The sequence below is a fragment of the Nothoprocta perdicaria genome, unplaced genomic scaffold (genome assembly GCF_003342845.1).
Source record: "Nothoprocta perdicaria isolate Ctin4 unplaced genomic scaffold, notPer1 scaffold_150, whole genome shotgun sequence".
Lineage (NCBI taxonomy): Eukaryota > Metazoa > Chordata > Aves > Tinamiformes > Tinamidae > Nothoprocta > Nothoprocta perdicaria.
This window is the reverse complement of record NW_020454650.1, coordinates 1,819,017-1,840,038: the sequence shown is the minus strand read 5'-3', so window position 1 is coordinate 1,840,038 and position 21,022 is coordinate 1,819,017. Positions and strand designations below refer to the sequence as shown.

The window sequence follows — 21,022 nt, the reverse complement described above, 5'->3', positions numbered from 1 at the left end:
CATGCTATTTCAGATGYACAAGAAGTATATGTGACTAGATATTACAACATGAGCCCTGCCACATGCTGTTTTACAAGAATGAGTAAAGGAAGATAACTTTGTTTCYTTTTTCTGAAATGTCTTTGTTTAATGGCATGAACTAAACTCTTTCATCTTGCTCTGCCGTGAGGCAATGAAAATGAGTGCTGAACTTCCACATAGCTGCTTGGAGCACTAGGCTATTGTTGGCTAAATTTCTTGTTAAATTGTAGGAAAATGTGTGCAAGAATTGTTGCTAACTTTCAGCATGTTCTGCCTCTTTGATAATATTTTTGGTGAGCAAGAGAGTTACAATCAGTGATTGCACATGTAGCAGCACAATGGTTTGTAAAGCCTCCAACCTTAAAGACTTTAATAGTTTTAGTGTGAATAAATCCAAATATACCAAAGCAGATTGTGTCTTTTCGACTGTATGCACTGTTTCATGCAGCTGTATCCTGAATCTGGTGATATGCTGGGAAAAATTATTGGGGTCTGTGAGTATGTGTTCATAGCAATGTTTCTCTGAGCTGTATTGTTGAGACTGGATGCTAGACACTGTTTCTGCAAGCATAAGGACACCTTGCTTTAAATATTCTATATAGCAGGTGGTATTTGGGTCTGGAAGACTTAACAGAGCTGGTCAGATCCAAGACTTAGTGGAACAAGTCTTGTTATAAGCTTATTATTCCACTTATGTGAGTCATAAGAGCGTCCAAACTGTTCTTTTTTTTAAAAAAAAAAAGATATGGAGAGAGTAACTTGCAGTTTCTTCTGAAAGATAGCATTAAATCACAAAAACGAATGAAAGTTCACAGAACGCTCTGTAATTTGCAATGTTTTGATACTTGCACATGAATTGGTTTAGTAATAAAACACCATTCTTAAGTGCGGAGGCAAACAGAGAACTTGAACAATGCTGTTGAACATCTTATTTGCTATGAAACTCTGCTCCCAAAGTTGCATAGGGGGGAATTTCTTCATGACGGAAGGGTGTTAACTCTGGAGTCAAATTTAAGTTACTGAAATGTATAAATATCTCTTTCCAGAGACATTACACAAAACTCTTCACTAGGAAGTGATGACTCTGCTCACTCTCCACCTTGAGAACAGGAGTTCTTCATTTTGGTCAGGTTATGCATTCTTCAGGTTCATGATTAGATAACTGCCACAGCRTTTGCTTGGGAAGTAAATAGACTTAAGTTCTGGGGGTGGAAGTTAACAATGAGATAACATTTTCCAGAATAACTGGGAGAGAATGAACACTAAGATAACTGGGGCTGCAGCTTAACTGTTCTTAGTGGGGTACTGAGAGTGGGGTTGGGTTACTCCAGTGTTGCTTTACCAAGCTCCAAGTAGGGGTTCTTGCAGACTGTTTTCTTAAGCTTCATATTTTGGTTACACAGATACATTAATAGCATGAACTTAAGAATAGTAGCAGAGTAATTGAGAACAGAGAAGCTTGTTTTGACACACCAAGAAATAAAACAAGTGCTGTAGCAATAAACTCAGAGCGGTAATTGCTAGCCTTGCAACTGAATCTGGCTATCTCCACTTAAATGCCTTTTATAGGTAATAAAAGCAAAGTGAAGCAAAATGGAAGTTTAATTCTGAAATACTCGGCGTTGAGCAATTGCAGAAGACAATGTTAGGGCTCAGAAGGATTCCTCAGAATTTAGCAGCTCCTGGAGCAAAGATCAAGTCAAGCAGTTTTGGGCAAGTTTAAGTACATTCCTGTGTGTATTTAGTTCTTGTTTGAACTAAGTGTGTCAGGATGTCAGTGGGGGAATTGTATTAGCTTCTACAGTACAGAAAGGGTACTTGGCTTTTTAAAAATTGTAAATCGTAACATTTGGCTGATGAATTGGGTTCTCGATTCTGTTTCAGATGGAAAAGTGAGCTGTTCTGTCCAGTCAGCTTTCTCATTGCTGTTTATTCAAAACAGCYGTAGGAATCTGGCTTAGCTAGGGTTATGGGCATAGCCTCTCTATTGGAATCATTTTGATATTAAGAAAAATCAAAGGTGAAAAGAATGTAGTAATGATTACAATGTGGCAAGTAACGTAATACTGGAAGAGTAATTGGTAGACCAATAAATGAGAAACTGATAATTTGTCTTTCCTCAGGCAGTTAATCCATCTATTCTGTCTGCTAAACGGGAATATTCCTGGTATATTCAGTCACTGCTTTAATTGTCAGTTCTATGCAAAGATAAAAATCAAGCCTTGCTCTTGAAGGATATTGATGAATGATTGAATAGGCTTTGGTCTTAAATAAAAATGAATATTAACAGTGTCTCTCTTACTTTCAGGTCTTGGCACAAAATGAATATAATTAGGGAAAACAGAGATCTTGCTTGTTTCTACACGACAAAACATTCATGGAGGGGAAAGTAAGTACTTTAAGTTTTTCTTAAATGTTTAGTGTGAAATTTCTCCTCTGTTCCTGAGTTTAACTGCCTACTTCCTGTATTTCAAGCTAAAACTGACCTAAAAACTTCTGCTGCTCAGTCTGTGAACTGATTGTGTCCTTCCTAGCATCAGTTTGGAGATAAAACAGTGCCTTATCCTCTGTGCATATGTGACTACACTTTTGGTATAACTGGAATAAATCCYTTGGATTATGCAGTTTGGGATTCTGTTGATCTTGCAACATGAAGCATTCAAGTGGATAGGCTTTATCCTGGAAAAGGTTATTTGGAAGTCTTGTGCCCTTGAATAGATGAGGGTCATTAGTCCAGGCATATACTTAACATGTATTATAGATTATCTATTAAACTGGTGAGACTGTTTCTAGCAATACAAGTCAGGCAAATGCTTATACAAGTCTTCAGCAGTACTTCTGCCTGCAAAAGGCAGGGAATTTCTAAGTAAGACTATCCACTAAACTCTTGAAACACATAGCAGATACCAGTTACAAGTCAGCTGTTGTGTACTTCTTGAAGCTTGATATCTAATCGTAGGCATTTACTTCACTTAGAATTTTCTACCAATTTGGTGTCCTTGCCCTGTGTGCTTCCTCTATCTATGACAGTACTGTGGAACTTTTTCTTGCTACCTAAACATCAGCAGAACAAAGAAAACATTTTGTCTGAACTTTAACAGTGCAAGTAACTGCTGTAGTCTAACACCTATATGGAAAGGTTGTGTCTGGCTCTCTGAATTKTGGTTGGCAAGTTGAACCTGGCCTTGTCACTGTCTACTGATGCTTGCTGGAATCCATGAATATTGGATGGATGGATGGATGCAGGAGGACATGATTGTGTAAGGTGCAGCAGCTATAAATCTTTCTCAACCTCTGCTTTCAGGAACCGTGAACTTGCTTCAGCCTATAACCAGAGAGCTCTTAAGTTTTAAAGATCAACAGTAACTAAGGCCTTGGGTAGTTCAGAGTCCGCAATGGACTGAGCAGCTGTTCCTTCCAAGGATAGAACACCATTTCAGGAGTCACAATGGACTTGGGAAAGAGTTGACTTGGAAAACCTTAGTTTGCTCTGTTAGAATTCTAACTGAGGACTTCATTATCCAAGTATAATGGAGTTATGATCCACACATCTAGATTTGTGTGGACAGATGTGGAAACTGTGTCATTTAGTAAGGCAATACTGTTTTGAGGGGGAATATTAGAATAATTTCTCCCTCTTTAACTCCTCCTGCCAGTAGAACATGTGTTGTCCTTCCCTGTGGCGCCTCTGTGGCAGACCTCTAAATGTGGTGGACCTAAAGTATAGAGTTAAAATGGAGCTATTTGCTGCAGTAAAATACACAGTACTCCACTTAGTTCTCTTGTCCAGTATTCCCCTTTAAAGAGCTTGTTCCTGTATTATGTAGGCTAGTAGATAGAATAAGATTATTTTAAAGTTTGGTAGCGTTGTTGTAACAAGACTAAGTGTTAAACTGAGGGTTTCTTTAAATTTTTCATTATTCTTTATTTCTACTTAACCCAGTAAGTAGTTGCCTTTTCCTGCAATGCATAAAAAAGCTTATGACTTTTTACAAGGTTTGTATTTGAGTGTTAAAGTTCACTCTGTGCATAGAACAGTAGTGTTGCTTGTCTGTAGCTTAAATCTCACCTCCGGACAGTTCTCATAACATGAATCTTTTCAGTCATTTCTCTGAACATAATTTCTGAGGAAATTTTGCTGCTATACATAAGTTTTCAGTATCATCTATAGATACTATGCAAAAATCCCAGTATCCAAATGTGGAGGGCTAAATGAGCCTGAATCTGCTTTGACTTGTCATGTGAATTAGCACTTGGTGGGATGCAGGCTGTATGCAAGGCAGTTCAGCTACCTCAGAGTAGTGCAAGTGAGGCACAGCATAGATCTGTAGTTTTGTAAAATTAATTAACACTGTTGTATTCCCTTAAGTGTGGCAGTATGGGGAGAGAGAAAAAATCTAGCAGTTTTAATCAAGATGAGCCTGAATCRGAATGTCTGACTTCTGCAGTGCTTATAAGGAACTAGTGAGTAGGTAATAGCTCCCTTAATGGGAAGAGAGGGCATTTGCTCTGAATTTATTCTTAAAACAGCCTAGCAGTATGTCTCAAGCTACTCCATAGTACACATAGTATAATCCATGGTAAAATCGTAGAAGCCTGCAGATACGTCTGCTTTTTATGTTTAAAGGTGGAAGATCTGGTCAAGAGTTGTCAGTCTCTTCATTTCTCACAACAAAATGACTCTCCTGAATTTGTCTAGGGAGAGGATAAAGGGAATGAACTCGGCAAATCTGCTTTTTTTAATCTTATGTTCCTCACTGGGTCATGTTAAGAATGTTGGAATGCTGGATAATAAATTTTTCCTATATTTTGAAATACTAGTGCTGTATATGTAAGGTAGAAGACATGGTGCTGCTGTCACTGCACAGTCCTTTTAAACTACAAAAGACTGAAGTTCTTCAGTATACTAAGTCAATAAATTAAGTCTTAAGCAGCGCTTTGGGCTTATTGCAGTAAATTCTTTAGAACAGCATAGACTTTTTTGCAAAGCAAGTAAAGGGCAAAATGCCTACTTAAATTGTGCAGAAAGAGGAGGAACAATCAGTCCGAGAAGTCTTTTCTTGCATTCAAAGAACTGTAACAGCCTGAATATAGCAGAACTGTTGAAAACCAAAGTAACAATTTGGGAAATGATTACGGATTTTTTTTYCCTAACAATCGCTAAACTATAATATCCTGACAGCCTTTGTAGCTCAACAAGGTTTTATCTTGAGTTCTGAAACTAACACACTCTTACCTCTTCCAGGTATAAGAGGGTCTTTTCAGTTGGAACCCATGCTGTCACCACATACAATCCCAACACACTAGAAGTTACAAATCAGGTAACTATCTTCTCTGAACAGAGTTCAAAGCTATTCTGAGTTTATTTTGACTTCTGTTCGCTAACCAGAGAACGTGGTGACATTCTGTTTTTGGAGGGTACTGAGATCTCTGTGAAAACCAAGGATAGCAACTGCTGCAAAAAAATATATATATAACAGAAAACTGTGGTGTTTTTCTTTACCCTCTTTTTTTAAAAAATTTTTTAAAAATTTATTTATTTATTTTTCTTCCTTACTGCTACAGATATCCAGCAGGTTTTTGTGCTTTCAGACAGCTTGTCTGTGTTGGCCAATAAATAATTTGTTGTTCATCCTATCTTGCGTGAACTGCATTTCTAGATGGGACTTGGGGCTTACTTTGCAATGTGTCAAGCAGGTGGCTTGTTCTGAAGCTTCCTTGTGTGATAGTTAGCTGTTGTCTCATATCAAATTAGTTTTAGGTATTCTGGTGTTTTGAGTGAAAAACATGCAGCTTGAAATTTAAAGCTTCTAATGGTTTAACCTCATTACTTTATCTAGTGGCCTTATGGAGATATCTGTAGTATTTCTCCTGTTGGAAAAGGACAAGGAACAGAATTTAGCCTCACWTTTCGGAAAGGAAGTGGAAAGAAGTCTGAAACTCTTAAGTTTTCCACAGAGCACAGAACAGAACTTCTTACAGAAGCATTGGTAAGACTCTGCTTGGTGTCGTCGAGTGAGCAATGGATACTTAGAAGCCTTTACAAGCTGAGAGAGTTTAATGTGCTTTCCCTACATAAAAGAAAGTAAGAAACCAAGGTGTATTGAGCAGTTATGCTAATGTGATTGATCTAGTGTGAGCTGCAGTAACTTGTGTGCAATTCAGCATTTATAGCTTTACTTGATATTTAGGAATTTATTATTTTACACAAAGAGTAATAAGGTTTAGTCCAAGTCATTTAAAACAGTGTCAGCTTCAACTTAGACTTTTTGGGTAGATTGGCTGTAACTTGTGTATTAATTCCTGGCTAACTCTTTTTAAAAAACAGAGATTCAGGACAGACTTCTCAGAAGGAAAAATCACAGGACGGGTAAGTTGGCTTGTAAGTTGGCTTGTCTGAATCATGTGCTGTTTAATAAACTGATCTCAAGATTTAAATTTCCACAGTGAAGTTTTTATGAGCTGTGCCCGTGCTATATGCACTACCTAAAATAGATCTCATCTCATAAGCTTGGGTCTGAAGAGAAGCCTCTTCTCTGAGGAATTTAAGAGCTCATTCAAAAGGAGAAGAAACTTTTCTAACTGAATGTTTGAGTCCTTGAGGCCTTCAGTTGGCCTGAGCTTCCCTCCAGTGCCTATAAAGACTGAATGTTATCTTTGAAATAAAAGGCTTTGGTATGTGGTTTGTTACTTGGAGGAAAGAAGTATTAATCACTACTTAATTGTTAGTATTTTCAGTACTTTACTTTCTGACTGAAGCTTTCTGCTTAACATAACTCCTGATACAAAAACACTGTTTCCTAGCAGAGATTTTTGTGTCCGGTCAGGACAAAATGGTTATTTTCTGAATCTTATTACTTTGGAAATAAGAAAGGTAATATACAGAGCTGTGACTTGTGCTTGTGGGTTTGTGTCTTATGGACTTCAGCTATGATACCAAAAGCCTCCTGACCGGCTGATCACATATGCTAGGGCATGCAATGGCTTAAAGCCTTGTGCAGAGTAAGTCTGCAGTCATGAGCATAGGAACACTTGCTGGGACATAGGCACTTGTTTGTCTTTCTTCGGTCTAGCACAATCCATTAAGTTTTCTGACTTCAGTGAGCCTGTGTTACTCATAATGAACATGACTGTGAAAGGAGGGGAAAAAATAATCTTGCACTGTGTTTTTTATTAGCTGAAAAGCAGCACCTTGTGCAATAAGTGATTTCTGATTAATCAGATGTGCATATGCTATGACCCTAGACCTGCTTCTGCAGCAGGAGAAAGTTACGTCCTCCGAGTTGGCTGTCTTGAAATTATTACTCTTTCTTTCAAAAGAAGATATTGTTTAAACTTTGACTGCTATGACTTTCTTGTCAGTACATGGCTATTTTCCTTTGATTCATAATCTTCTTAGTGCACTTACCTCAGCGCTTTGTGTATGACTCTTTGACCTTTATACTCATGTTTCTTATTAGAATTAAAAAGAAAAATCTTTGCTCTGTAATGGAGAATTGTGTATGTGGATAAGTCTGAAAGGTGCTGTCTTTGCAGAGGTACAACTGCTATAAACATCACTGGAGTGATACAAGGAAAGCTGTGGTTCTGGAAGTGACCCCTGGAGGTATTGACCAAATTGATCCTGCAACAAATAAAGTCCTGTGCTCCTACGACTACAGAAATATTGAAGGCTTTGTTGATATTGGTGGCTATCAGGGAGGTTTCTGTATCCTCTATGGAGGATTTAGTAGATTGGTGAGTACTGAAAAACACAATCTTGGYGCGGCTGTTGAAATGTATAGCTTTGTGTTCAGTAATGAAGCTGAAACGTGACTTGAAAATACTAGTAYTTGTATCTGTGGAACCCGGTGGTTGGTCCTAGCTCGTGGTTTTTAAACACTTATTACCACAGCAACAGGAAATCAGTTAAAGCAAAAGCTGCTCGTTTTTCTCAAGCATGATTACCTTAACTGTTTCAAAATCACAGCAGAGAATATAGTTATCTATATTTGGGTACCAAACGTGATTGCAGGCTGCACACAGAGTGGGGTGGGTTTGCTGTTAATTATCTAAGTTACCAAAGTGGCAGGCAACATTATGAAGTTAACTGATTGAGCTAACTTCTTAGGTGTGTCATCTGAGRTACAGCAGCATGATTTGAGGAAGTACTTGCTGCAGCATAATGGCAGAATAAAAAAAAATGGATTTCAGTGTACTACAGTGTAAGCAATTGAAATAGATCTGTAGGAATTCAAAATTAGTAGTTTAAATATAACTATTCGCTACTGGTGTTTTACCAGTGAATGAATTCTAGAATGAATTTCTGCAGTACTGTGATATGTTTTTCTCTGAATAACAAATCGCACATGATAAATGTTACAGAGCATCCCTAACCTTGCCCAGCAAGGCTGGTTAGCAGCCCTGTGGGTAACTGCTGGGCCTGTCAGTGTGACACCCTCTTACCAGGCTCTTGGAGCATGTTGCCAAGGGTGCTCAGACCTGCAGTCCTTTGCATTAAAGCAGGCTACCGTGCCACGGAGTGTCCTTCAGGAAGAGCTGCTGTACACTTTTGAAGCAGCAATATCTAATTAGGCAAATATCTAGTGGAGGAGGGAAGTGTGTTGCTTGTGAAAGTYACTGGTCATCAGTGGGAAAGTAGTGGTTGGAGGACTTAGACATGTGATACTTCACAGCCTGTTTTCTYGATACAGCATATTTTTTCACCTGTTGCTTCCTGTCAATCTGCAGCACCTGTTTGCATCTGAGCAAAGGGAAGAAATTATCAAGAGTGCAATAGAGCATGCTGGCAACTTCATAGGCATCTCTCTGCGGATAAGGAAGGAGTCTCTGGAATTTGAACAATACTTGAATCTTCGCTTTGGGAAATACAGCAATGATGAATCCATAACATCTTTAGCAGAGTTTGTTGTTCAAAAAATAACACCTAGACACTTGGTAAGAGCATAAATCAATATGTGGTTGCTGCTAAGTGCAAGTGTTCCTTCTTCTAACGTGTCCTTTCTTTAAGGAACCTGTGAAAAGAGTACTAGCTCTTACAGAAACTTGTTTAGTTGAGAGGGATCCAGCTACCTATAACATCGCAACTTTGAAACCTCTAGGAGAGGTAAGAGAAGACTTGAATACTACTTGAAACAATCTGAGATTCTAAAAGATGAAGATAAAAATTTGTTTTACATAGAATGGCCTTAATCTGCAGAGTAGAAATAGTGCCTCTTCGTAAACATGATCTCTTATGGATTCTTCTAGGTATTTGCAATAGTATGTGACTGTGAAAATCCACAGCTTTTTACCATTGAATTTATCAAAGGACAAATCCGGAAGTATTCTTCAACTGAACGGTAACAGGGGCTCATGTGGGTTAAACTCAAATGGGTGTTGTTTTTCCAATCTTAATATCTCAACCTCCTTAAATTCTGAGGCTTGACAGTGTTAACTCAAAGCCTTGCTATCCTAGTGGTCTGTCTCTTACAGGTCTTGAAAGTAGAGGGAGGGATTTAGATCTGGGAACAAATCATCTCCTCTTTAAATGTTTAGAAAGCTTCTAATTGCCATGTAAGGGTGTTAGGTGCAGCTTGTCTCTCTTAGGCAAGGTGGCTCTGTATTTATTGTTCTTGGTTAGGCACTGTATTTGAGAAGAAAGAGTAATTAGCAGGGAAATGTGAGGGCTGTAAATCCTGTGAGCTGTCTGCACAGCTTAGTCGTCTTTGATTCTATTTAGGACAACCAGCAGAATAGTCTGAATGCACATGTGGTTGTAATGCAGTCTAATCCGGCTAAGTGAGGTTCTGTAGAAGGTACAGAGATGGATTCACAACCTGTAACTCATTGACAGCTAATCTACAGCTGATCTYCTTTAGTGGAAGGCAGCAGCTGGCTATATTTGGTACGAGACAGCTTTGCTCACAGGGTGAGCAAAGCAATGCTGAAAGTTAGCAGCCTCTTTGCTCTGGGTAAATGATATTAAGGATTTCTGCCATTCACTGCCTACTTTTTCTGTTCTTCTGGCTTTTTCTGATATAAGGGATGTAAACTTTGTTATCTTGTCCCAACACAGAGATTCTCTCTTGGCCAGCCTGCTGGATGGAGTGAGAGCTTCGGGTAATAGAGATGTCTGTGTGAAAATGACCTCCACGCACAAAGGCCAGCGCTGGGGATTACTCAGTATGCCTGTAGATGAGGAAGTAGAGAGCCTTCATCTGAGGTTTTTGGCTGCTCCCCCAAGTAAGCTAGCACTTACTTCATCATTTTACAGTCCACTTCAAAATTCCAGTAACTCTTAGTTGGATACTGTTTACTCAGCTCTTTTGTTGTGTCTTCCTGCAGATGGCAACTTTGCAGATGCTGTGTTCAGGTTCAATGCTAACATTTCCTATAGTGGGGTACTGCATGCAGTAACACAAGATGTAAGAATAACTCCTCTGCCCATCCTCTTATGATGTTGTTAACGTATAAAGGGATTAACTTTTTTTCCTTTTTTTAAACAGGGTCTCTTCTCTGAAAATAAGGAGAAACTGATTAATAATGCCATAACAGCATTACTCTCTCAAGAGGGAGATGTTGCAGCATCTAATGCAGAGCTCGAAAGCCAATTCCAAGCAGTAAGAMGACTAGTGGCTTCGAAAGCAGGCTTCCTTGCCTTTACTCAGCTTCCAAAGTAAGTGAGAAGTCTCCTAAGCTTGGAAGCAGGAGGWAACTTGAGGTTTGGGAGCTTTTAATGTGTGATCTTTCAAGCTGCGCACTTGAATTAAGGATTTCTTCTGCAAAGGGCTGGAAGGCTCTGCACATACYAATTTCACCACTATGAGGCTAACATGCTCTGAGAATTGAGAGTCACAAGTGACCAGCTGGAGCTAATTCTCTACCATTGGCTTTTTAATTGGAACACTAAAGTCTTTTTTAGAAGACTTTCTAAAAAACTTTCGGTCTTCCTTGAAATAGACACTTTTTTATTCTTGAAGTTTATGCAATCATCAGTTGTAATTAAGATGTATACTTTTTCTAACATGAAATTTTCCTCTTGTTGTAAGAACAGACTTCCTTTTTTAAAGTTATGGCCCAGCTGAATGCTGTGAAGAGTAACAGATTTAAGTCTGAGATCTTTAGAAGCTACACAGTGTAGGTGTCATTAGTGTCTTGAGCTAAATTGCTAATTACACAAATGATCCTAATGGAAGTGCTGTCAGCATATTGTTAACTGAAGTCTATGTTGGTGTTCCTACCAAAGAATCTCAGACTAATGTGAACTTCTGAGTTCTGGCTTGCTAAAAACCATGCAGGCAGGGTTTTGTCTCAACTTTAAGACTTCTTTTTAATCTAACTGCTATTTCTGCTTCCCCTTCTCCCACCCCTTTGAAAAGATTTCGGGAGCGTTTAGGAGTGAAGGTTGTAAAAGCTCTCAAGAGGAACAATGATGGAGTAACCCATGCCTCTATAGATATGCTGTGTGCTCTTATGTGTGTAAGTATTAAATTCAGTATCTCACTCTGGAATGTGTGAACTTCAGACTGATGAAAAAAGAAGTAGGGACTTCAAGTTAATTTGCCATGTGCTCAGGCATGAAATAACCTGTGATATAGYGGTTTCCCGACCAGCTTGAAAGAAGATGTGGTGCCCCCAACTTTGTGTTCACTGTTTGTTAAAGCTTTGCGGGACTACAGCTGTTAAGAATTGAGTGTTGAAGTGTGACTACACTGTGAATAAATAAATATATATATATAYWTAYAYAYACACACRCACATTTTTTTGATTGTTTTTGGTTTTTAATATAGCCCATGCATGATGACTATGACTTGAGACAGGAGCAGCTGAACAAAGCTTCTCTCCTTTCTTCAAAGAAGTTTCTAGAAAACTTGTTAGAAAAATTCAATTCCCATGTGGTAAGTCAAACTTTGAAATAGCTTCTTAAAGTTTTTTTTCAYTGATATGAAAATACCTATATCATAATGGAACACACCTTTGAACATCTTGCTGCCTAAAATTAAAGTATAGGAAATGCAGTGATGTTGGGCTCTGAAAAAGAGCCCTATCTTAGGGCTCCATCTAGACAAGTTAAAATCAAGCTCTGCTGCACAACTTTAGGACACCCACTGCAGCAACATTCTCATGTTCAATTTTGAAAGTGGCTATTCCTATTAAATTCTGCTAACTGAAAGGATAGTGCACACGTAATTTGGTCACAAAGTAACTTGCACTATATAGATCTTGTGAGTCTCTAGCTTGCTCTTGGAGTTGRTCTTTTGTTACCACAGAGTATGGCAATTCCCTGCTATGCTGAACTTGCAATTTCTGTTTTCAGATAGTATTTTGGTAGGTAAGGGAAGAGTCCTTTTGAAATTGTGATTCCTGAATACAGCTTGCATGAAYGTCCTTTTGCACAGTAAGTTCCATGTATTACTTGTCTCTCTCTGAATTTCAGGATCATGGGACAGGTGCCCTAGTCATTAGTTCACTTTTGGACTTCCTGACATTTGCCCTGTGTGCTCCATACAGTGAGACTACTGAAGGGCAGCAGTTTGACATGCTGTTGGAAATGGTAGCATCCAATGGGCGAACACTATTTAAGTTATTTCAGGTGAGAATTCACTTATGCTTTGTGAGATAAGAATGATTTAATTCCTGATGCTTCTTAGAAATAGAGTGAATTTCTTGGGTAGAGGAGACACTAGTGTTACTCATTTGGCATGTGAACGGTGTCATTGGACACTTTAAGCAGTCAGTCAGTGAATCTGAACTGTTGTGCTCTTCTCCTGAAACTGAGTGCGCCTTCTGTTGAGTGCAAACTGTTTAGTGTCCCCAAACCCTTTTTTACCTTGATTTTTTTCTACCTTGGTGAGCTTTGGGTGCCTATTTTAGCATTAGGTATCAGTTTGGGTGGTTATTCTATAGTGAATATACTGTCTGATATAAGGTGGCACTATAAGTGAGGCTCCCCCAGCACTATTGCAGCATCCTTGATAGTCCACTCTTCATTGCCCAGAAATCCAGGTGCTGGCTGCATAGCAGGTTTTTGTTTGAAGATATGTGCTAGGGACTCTTCTGGGACTGGGGGACTCGCTCTCCAGCTCTATGCAGGAAGTAAAACAGTCTAGGTGAGTTGAGGAAACTGAGGAGCTATCATCAAGCATTCATATTCTGAACTTGAATAACTTTAACTTTATGAACTTTCTCTTGTAGCATCCTTCCATGGCAATTGTGAAAGGAGCAGGTTTGGTAATGAAGGCAATAATAGAGGTGAGACGCTTCCTAGATGTTACCTGGGACAACATAATAAACTGTTGCTTGTTTCAAAGGCAAAACTGCAGTAATGTTTTACCAAAATAGTAGCTGCTTATGGTAGCTGCTGAGGAGAGGAAGGAAGGAAGAGAACAACCTGCTTAATTGAGAGTTTAAATATAGCAACTTGCTTTATAATACTTGAGGGGGTGGCAGGCATGTGAGTTGGGCTGTTAGGGTAGTGCCTTGCATGTTTTCATACCGTAGTCCAGGTTTGGCTGTTTAATGGTATGTAGCTCAGCGACGTGCCTCAGAGCCAGCAGACTTCTGCATGTTGGAGGGCTCAAAGAAGACAGGCCGTATTCTGTGAGATCTTGTGCCCAGAGCAGGCTAATGATGTCAGCCTCTGTTGTTGCACTTCCCGCTTCAACCAAGGATTTGGCTTTGTTAACCCCCATAGCAGAGCTGCACCGTGACGTACGGGCCGAGCCCAGTGTCACAGGCAGCTCGTGACTGCTGTGGAGCCACCTTGCTGTCTGGCTCTCGACACTTCCTGTGTTGAAATTCAGGGCTTAAGTTTCTGCCTCAGCGCGTCACACTGGCTTACGCATCTGAACTGCATCTAGTACTTTCCTGGCATGGAAGCGAATGAACACTTGAAATAGAGATGCTAGAAACCTGCAGGTTTCCATTGGTATGCCAGCTACTCTTAGCTCAAAGATGCTGTGCTGTTTGTTACTGCTTCTGTCAGGGCTGTAGCTCTGTCACTCCAACTAGTGTTGGACACGGGCAAGTAAAAAAACGCTGTGTAATCTATTGCATTCACATTTTATTGCAAGTCAAGTAGCAAGCAATTACTTGATTGTACTCTTTGTTTAACTTGCAATTGGAAGCAACCCTCGTAAATGTAGCACTGATTTCCTAACCTGTGCCGAAAGACACTTCATGCATCTTATCCTACCCAGTTATTGTCCTCACGGGCATAATTGCCATTATTGTGGTCTGTGGTTTTCCTGCAGCTTTGATCAGTTGCATTTGAGAACCTCCTAGACAAAGTTCCTCACTCTGTAGCCCTGGCTGTTTGCTGACGTAGTTGGTGGTCAAGAAGGCTTCAGAACTGTAGATTAAGATAAAAGCAACCTAACAAAGATTCTTTCTCTAGTAATCATCTTGCCCTGTTTCCAAAGGAAGGAGACAAAGAGATTGCTACCAAAATGCAAGACCTTGCCCTCAGTGAAGGTGCCTTACCTCGTCATTTGCACACTGCTATGTTTACAATAAGCACAGATCAGAGGATGCTTACGAATAGGTATGTCAGTCTCACTTGATATGTTATGCTTTAAAAGTCTCAAGTGATGGGCAGCTATGCTAAGAAACTGGGAGCTCAGGAAGAAACTKCCATTCTTCAGGAATTAGTGTCCTTAAACTGAGTAAGCTTCCCTTGAGACTACAGCTGCTTAAACTTTTGTGGTGTGTGGTTTGTTTGTTTTTTGTTTGTTTTTTTTCTCTGTCTCTCCAAATGGGAYTTCAGTTATGTGCTAAAGGGTCTTAAGTTGTCTTAATTCTTTGAATATATTCAGAGCAGAAAAGCCTGTAGAATGTCAGGTTGTCCAAAATCTCAAAAGTTATACCACACCACAGTCATTTTGCATGCAGRTAGGGTCCACTCATGTCCTCTGAGTGAAAAGTCTCCTCTTAGGCAAAGCATTTCATAAACTTCAGTGAGCAGAATTTGGGCCGTGACTCTGGGTCTGAGGTGATGCTGAAAAGCATATGGGAGTGATGATTCAATTAATTTTTCAAAATGCAAGACTAGGAGTGTACAGCTAAAGCTTCTATGAAGAGCTAGAAACAAAGCTAATAAGCGATGTAGTGATATGGGAAGCTTCCTGCCACGGTGTGGCGTTCTGAGGAGAGCTAGTCTGACTTCAGACTTCACGCTAGTTTGGTCTGGACCTACTTACGACTGGTTTGTAAGTGGTTCTTTGAAGTTCTGGTATTAGAACCCTCRTGACAGTGTTCACAAGTATTAGCTGGCGTAGAAGGCACGATCCCGTAAAAGGCTTTCTAGCCAATAACCAATCTCCAAAAGGAGTAATTAACAGTTCTAATAGCTTTTAAACTTCTAATCTTAACTGYCTTTTAATATGGACTGGATGAATTTACACTTGGTCATTAGATGTTTAGTTCTTGCTCTATTGCTCAAGTGTTCTCTTGAGGTCTAGATGAAAAAGCATGTGCTGCTAATGTTCCACTAACTTCACTAGAACTTCTTAAAGGCAACACTTCAAAGCATGCAAGCATATATTTGAACTGGAACCATCTAATGCTTTGTGCCATTGCTCACTTGAGTAGCCATCTTCATTCTGTCAGCATGGTAAGAGTAGGAGTTTAGTGAGTAAAGCATTGCTAAAAATATTAACTGGCAGTTTGTTCATTTTAATGGCTTTTTCAGGCAGTTAAGTAGACATTTGGTTGGCCTCTGGACAGCTGAGAACAAAACTGCTATGAACTTGTTGAAACGTATTTTGGTGAGTAAGTGGGGTATGAAGTGGGGAAAGGATAAAAATCTGACAGGCTGTAATGCTGCAGGCCTTGGAATAGGCTGTGTGGTAGCAACCTCCCCTCTGTTCTTTGAGGGGGAAGCTCAACATGGTGCTGGGTTGCTGAGCTCCCCGCTATTTGAAGGATATTGTTGGCTACCTATTTCTCAGACCTCTGAGATTGTTATTCTATTGCTCCCTCTCACAATTTTAAAACGGTGCCTGGTGCAATCRGAATGTCACATCTGGCCCTTTTCTTTCCATTGGAAGGAAAAATATGATTGAGGAAACATGATAAAAGTCTTAATGTTTAGTGCTGTTGAGAAATGAAGGCAGCTGTTCTGTGTATCCTTTCATGCCTATACAGCTTCAGCTGCTTATAACTATTAAACATAGGTGCAAGCCCATATTTCTGGCTTTCCACTCTTACAGCTTTCAGAAAAGTTCTGCCTTAAGTTGCTTCAGTGAGGCTAGGAATGCCTAAAYTGGGGGCAGGCTGCATGCCAGTTTGGGATTCAAAAGAGTAATTCTTGCCTTTATGGCAGTGCAGGTTGGTCTGATGCTTGTCACTGTCTTGAAGGCTTAGTCAAATTAGGCCATCTTATCCATTATGTTGCATACAGCATTCAATCTGTATGAGAAGATATGTGTGAATTCTAGTGTTTTTGGGGATTTATCCACAGTATTGCTGTAGGATCAGCAGTGCTTAGTTTCATCAGGCATGCCTTTAAAAAAAACAGCATAGATGGGCAAGAGTTCTACTGCACTGAAGCTAATTTTGTGCACTTACTGAGGTGAGCCTGTTGGTTTAGATAGAACAAAAAGTGGTTTAGTTATAAAAAACAAAGCTGCTGTATCTCTACATCCTTTCTTCAAAATTGCTCATTTTCAAAAGAGAATAGTTCTAAGTATTTGACATTGCCTGTTTTGATGGTTTCTGTTCTACAAACCACTGGTGTTTATACTGCTTTCAAATTTTTAAGCCCCCAGGTTTGCTGGCCTACCTTGACAGTGCTGATCCTGTTCCTGAGAAGGATGCTGATAGGATGCATGTTAGAGATAACTTAAAAATTGCAACTGTAAGTAAATGTAGTTGTCTTCTCTGTCTGCTAGATGTATAGCCTTAAAACTTGTTTAATATGGCTGCTTAAGTGTTGAATTAGTCTGCATCAAACGCTCTAGAAATGCAGCTTTGTGGATGTTTTTTTCCCTCTCTTTTTTTCTGCAGGATCAGTATGGCAAATTTAATAAAGTACCAGAATGGCAGAGATTAGCTGGGAAAGCTGCGAAGGAAGTTGAAAAATTTGCCAAAGAGAAGGTGGATCTAGTCTTGATGCACTGGAGGGATAGAATGGGCATAGCTCAGAAAGAGGTAAAAGTGTGGTTGGTTGTGGGTGTGGTTTTTTGTTGTTGTTGGTTTTTTTTAAGCTCTTTGCTTACAGCAATTTGACACTTAAATGCAGAGAAGCAGGAGAGTGGTTAGTTACTTCTCCTACCACTCAAAGTCAGTATGGGGACTTTGGGGACTTGTGGGACTGAACAGTTCTGCTTACTGTTGATTTTTGCTCTGTGTGCATCTCTTTCAAGATTGCTGCACAGGAAAATTTCTTGAAATTTTCCAAAAATGGCCTCTAAATTATATTTAGAAGAAACTGTATGTTTTTTGTATCCAAAATACTCACTTTGTATCCTAATGGTATTTTAGTTACAGAGCCTCTTGAAGAAACTCAGATTTGCCTTAGATTTTCAACAATAGAATTTCTTAATCATAGCCATAATTCATTTGAGATTGTTAGAAGCGGGTGTTGGGTATCTCGGCATAAAACTGCATKTAAAACCTTGGCTAAAATCAAATTGAAAAGTCTGTCCTGATCTGAGGCAGTTGGAATGCCTAGGGGATCACTTGAATTCTTATTATTGGTCCACTTTCATACTTAACGTGACAATGATGATGACAAATTTGGAACCATGAGGTTCCCTTATTTTCTGTAGTCCCCTGACCAAGGTTGGATTTCATGCATTCTGGAAACGAAGAACTCCCTGTACATAAGGAAGGATGAAAAGTGCAGTGGGTTGCAGTGTACTGAATGTGCCCATCCCTATTGCACTTGCTCTCATGTAACTATACACTTGAAGTTAGGAAGAGTAACTTGGCAAAATGTAATTTAAGTTTCAAGTAGACTGGTATGGACAGGTAACGACTCTGGAATTGTAGTGAAATAAGTTGAAAATGAGGATTAGCAGACAAAAATTGCCAAGGTGTGAATTGTCCAAGGCAACCTGATTTCTGCAGGGCAATGCAGGGTGTTTTGTAGTATATATGGTGGTAGCATCTCTTAATATCCTATGTAGATAGTGGGTTGAAGCAGTTGCTTTTTCCTCTCTGGAGTTCCAAGCTACTGAATTTGACGCTAAGGTTTCATGCATGTGCAATTTGGAAAGGGTTGTAGCAAGTTTGACATGACCACTAGGAAGGATTCAATGGCTGTGGCTTGTTAAATGTTCCTTTTCTTTTTCTTCCAACTTTCCAATCACAATCAGGACAGAAACAATATGGTGAGTCTGTATCTCTGCTACTTGTGTGGATTATGTTGCTCTGCCTTCTGCCTGCATGTGATGCCTCATCTAGAATACTGTACTGGTTTCATGCTTGRTCAAACTAGGGAACCTTTCAGTGGCTGAGTCAGGTTTGTGACTTGTTTTTCCTTCATTCTCCTTGCAAGAGTGCAGAGCAGCCCTGGTGTGGGAGTTCCCTTCCATCTGCTTCGGAGCTGCTGCTCTTACTGCCTTGAGAGAGAGGCTGAGCTTTGCCTCTGGTCCAGCTTAGTGCTGAGAGTACTGTCCTGTTGCATGGAGGATGTATGCATGAAATACAGAACACTGAAACAGACTGGCTTAAACTGTCAGTTGTCTTGGCACCCCTCAGTGTGCTAACGGTGGTGGGAAATAAGCTTTTCTCAATGAGAGAGAACTCGCTTTTAAACAAATGACTTGTCTAACAGCTGAAAGTTTCCCTGGCATAAATATACTTAATTTGGTGTAAATAACACTTGTGAAAGTCTGCTGCTGTTTACTAGGAAAGGAGCRCTTATTACCTCAGTTAAGGTGTGGTGTAACTTTTCTGAATGAATACTAATTTTATTCTAAAAGGGGAGAGTATCTGTTGCTATCAATCTCTTAAACTTGACTCTTTTGTAGAACATCATTCAAAAGCCAGTAATACTAAGGAAACGAAGGCAAAGAATAAAAATAGAAGCAAACTGGGATCTCTTCTATTACAGGTAAAAGCTTAATAGCAATATGGTAGTACAGGTGGTTATTTAGCTGGATATTTTGGTTAATTTCTACTGAGTTGCTGTGTTTTGTTTCCATTTACTGTTTGCCTTGAAGTGCTGTTGGTGTTTTGGAATGGGATCCTCTTRAAAAATGAGATGCAAAAATACGCAGGGATTTAGCTAGCCTTTAAGGAAGGGAGGGACTCAAAGAGTTTCTCAGCTGTGATCATGCAGGCTGCACGTGCAGATTCAGCCTAAGCAAAGTATCCCTGAAAGCTCTAGTAGGGAGCTGGTGCTTTGACTTGTAAGCTACTTTTTCCCTTTGGAATAGAAATTAAAACACATAAGGCAGCCCAACAGACAGCCTGGATATTAGAATGCAGGTAGTGTCACAAATCTGAAGTGTGACTTGCTTACCTGTCTTGAGGTTTTTAGTTTAGAAACCCCAAAATTTACAGCAGAGGAGACTCCCATTTGCAAGGGGGAGTATCACCTTGATCTAGCTAGGAATGTTTATACCAAATGCACCAATAAAGGTAAATCATTCATCAAACTTAGGTAAGATTTGAGGAAATCCAGTGAGCTCAGTTTGATCCAGTACTTAGTATTTCTAAAGGGCAGAGAGTACTTACACAGGGCTGCACTATGAAAGAGGAAGACTTGAGTATTCTCCTAAGCCTGGAATAGAGATTACTGTGCTCGGTCTCTGGACATAAATGCCGCTTTGTAGTTGCCCCTAACGCCGGCTGCATCGTGATGCTTGGCCATCAACTTCAGTTTTGCTATGTGAGCTGCTCTTGTACAACATTGATGTTAGACGTGTCTATCTGCTGCCTTAAGGTACTGTTCCCTTCCAGCTTTTACTGGCAAACACAGTTCAGATGGCAAGATCTTTCCAGTGTATAAAGTAGTTATGCAACTAAGTGAGCCAAAAGGTGACAAAAAGCATTTTAATTTATGCCAACCTGTAGGACTGTGACTCTATATGAACAGTCTTACTTAACAAACTAGAAGCAACTACTCAGAGCCTTCTATGTAAGGTTTGCTGGTGTTCATCGTCTTCAGGTTGCCTGTTGAGCATTGCTTGTGGTTTTAGATAATGTTTGAAGGGCTTAAACTGTAACTTCTGTCCTAGATTTCTTCAGGATCATGCTAGATCAAACCTGATATGGAACTTCAAAACACGGGAAGAACTGAGAGATACTCTTGAATCTGAGATGAGAGCTTTTAATATTGACAGAGAACTTGGCAGTGCTAGTGTCATCTCATGGAACCATCAGGAGTTTGAGGTAAGTGACTTGTAGGAGAGCCTGCATATGTACAGTACAGATACCTGAAATGTCACTTTTCTGCCTAGCTGCCTCAGTGAGTCTTGTGTTAACAGTCTGTACATGGAAGATGAAATTCTCTTGAGAGTGATGGAGTAAGGGGCTAATATGTCGACCTTGAGGCAGACACCACTCACCAGTGTCACTTTCTAAGGCTGGAATCACTTCATCCTGATATGGCCTTGTGGAATCGGGGGTTCCAGTTAGTGCCTTAACACTTGTATAAGAGGGAAAGAGTTAAACTGACTTTACAGAGATATAGAGACATGCTTGAGGGAGCATGTTAAAGAACTTATTTTAGGCTGCTTCATAAGTCATTTCCTGGTGGCAAGCTCCCTGGCTGCTAATTCTGTGCCTCAGTTATTCTGAGGCTGTTAATCCTGGGCTGCCAAGTTGTGCATGGGTTATGGGGCTAAAAGCATGCTGCTCTGCAGCATTAAAGAGCCTGTCTTTGTTCTAGCAATGGTAGTGCTAAAGTCAAACTAGTGCCGGCTTCTGCAAAGCAGTTGATACCATTCTAATTATTTTGGGGAGGGTGGAGACGTTGGGAAACAACTTTCACGAGGTTTTCCAGTATCGTGTGTAAACATTTCCTGTAACTTCCTCTTGTCTCACACTGCTACATTTTTCACATAGCTGT

At 39.8% G+C, this 21,022-nt stretch overlaps 1 protein-coding gene across 2 annotated transcripts in view; it reads left to right on the top strand.

Moving 5' to 3' along the window:
- Nucleotides 1-2,342: 2,342 nt before the first annotated feature.
- Nucleotides 2,343-21,022, top strand: part of DNAJC13 (DnaJ heat shock protein family (Hsp40) member C13) — a 43,860-nt gene continuing 25,180 nt past the window's right edge. The window contains exons 1-22 of one of the 2 annotated variants that reach the window (XM_026034871.1): nt 2,343-2,410; nt 5,267-5,342; nt 5,862-6,011; nt 6,350-6,391; nt 7,558-7,758; nt 8,752-8,958; nt 9,032-9,127; nt 9,271-9,362; nt 10,079-10,245; nt 10,348-10,427; nt 10,509-10,678; nt 11,382-11,481; nt 11,793-11,900; nt 12,440-12,595; nt 13,198-13,254; nt 14,424-14,545; nt 15,692-15,767; nt 16,763-16,858; nt 17,008-17,151; nt 18,321-18,335; nt 18,978-19,060; nt 20,190-20,343. In XM_026034871.1, the coding sequence (XP_025890656.1) occupies nt 2,343-2,410; nt 5,267-5,342; nt 5,862-6,011; nt 6,350-6,391; nt 7,558-7,758; nt 8,752-8,958; nt 9,032-9,127; nt 9,271-9,362; nt 10,079-10,245; nt 10,348-10,427; nt 10,509-10,678; nt 11,382-11,481; nt 11,793-11,900; nt 12,440-12,595; nt 13,198-13,254; nt 14,424-14,545; nt 15,692-15,767; nt 16,763-16,858; nt 17,008-17,151; nt 18,321-18,335; nt 18,978-19,060; nt 20,190-20,343 (2,460 nt within the window). The remainder of the gene's footprint in view (nt 2,411-5,266; nt 5,343-5,861; nt 6,012-6,349; nt 6,392-7,557; nt 7,759-8,751; nt 8,959-9,031; nt 9,128-9,270; nt 9,363-10,078; nt 10,246-10,347; nt 10,428-10,508; nt 10,679-11,381; nt 11,482-11,792; nt 11,901-12,439; nt 12,596-13,197; nt 13,255-14,423; nt 14,546-15,691; nt 15,768-16,762; nt 16,859-17,007; nt 17,152-18,320; nt 18,336-18,977; nt 19,061-20,189; nt 20,344-21,022) is intronic. The other variant, XM_026034872.1, reaches the window with a different exon arrangement.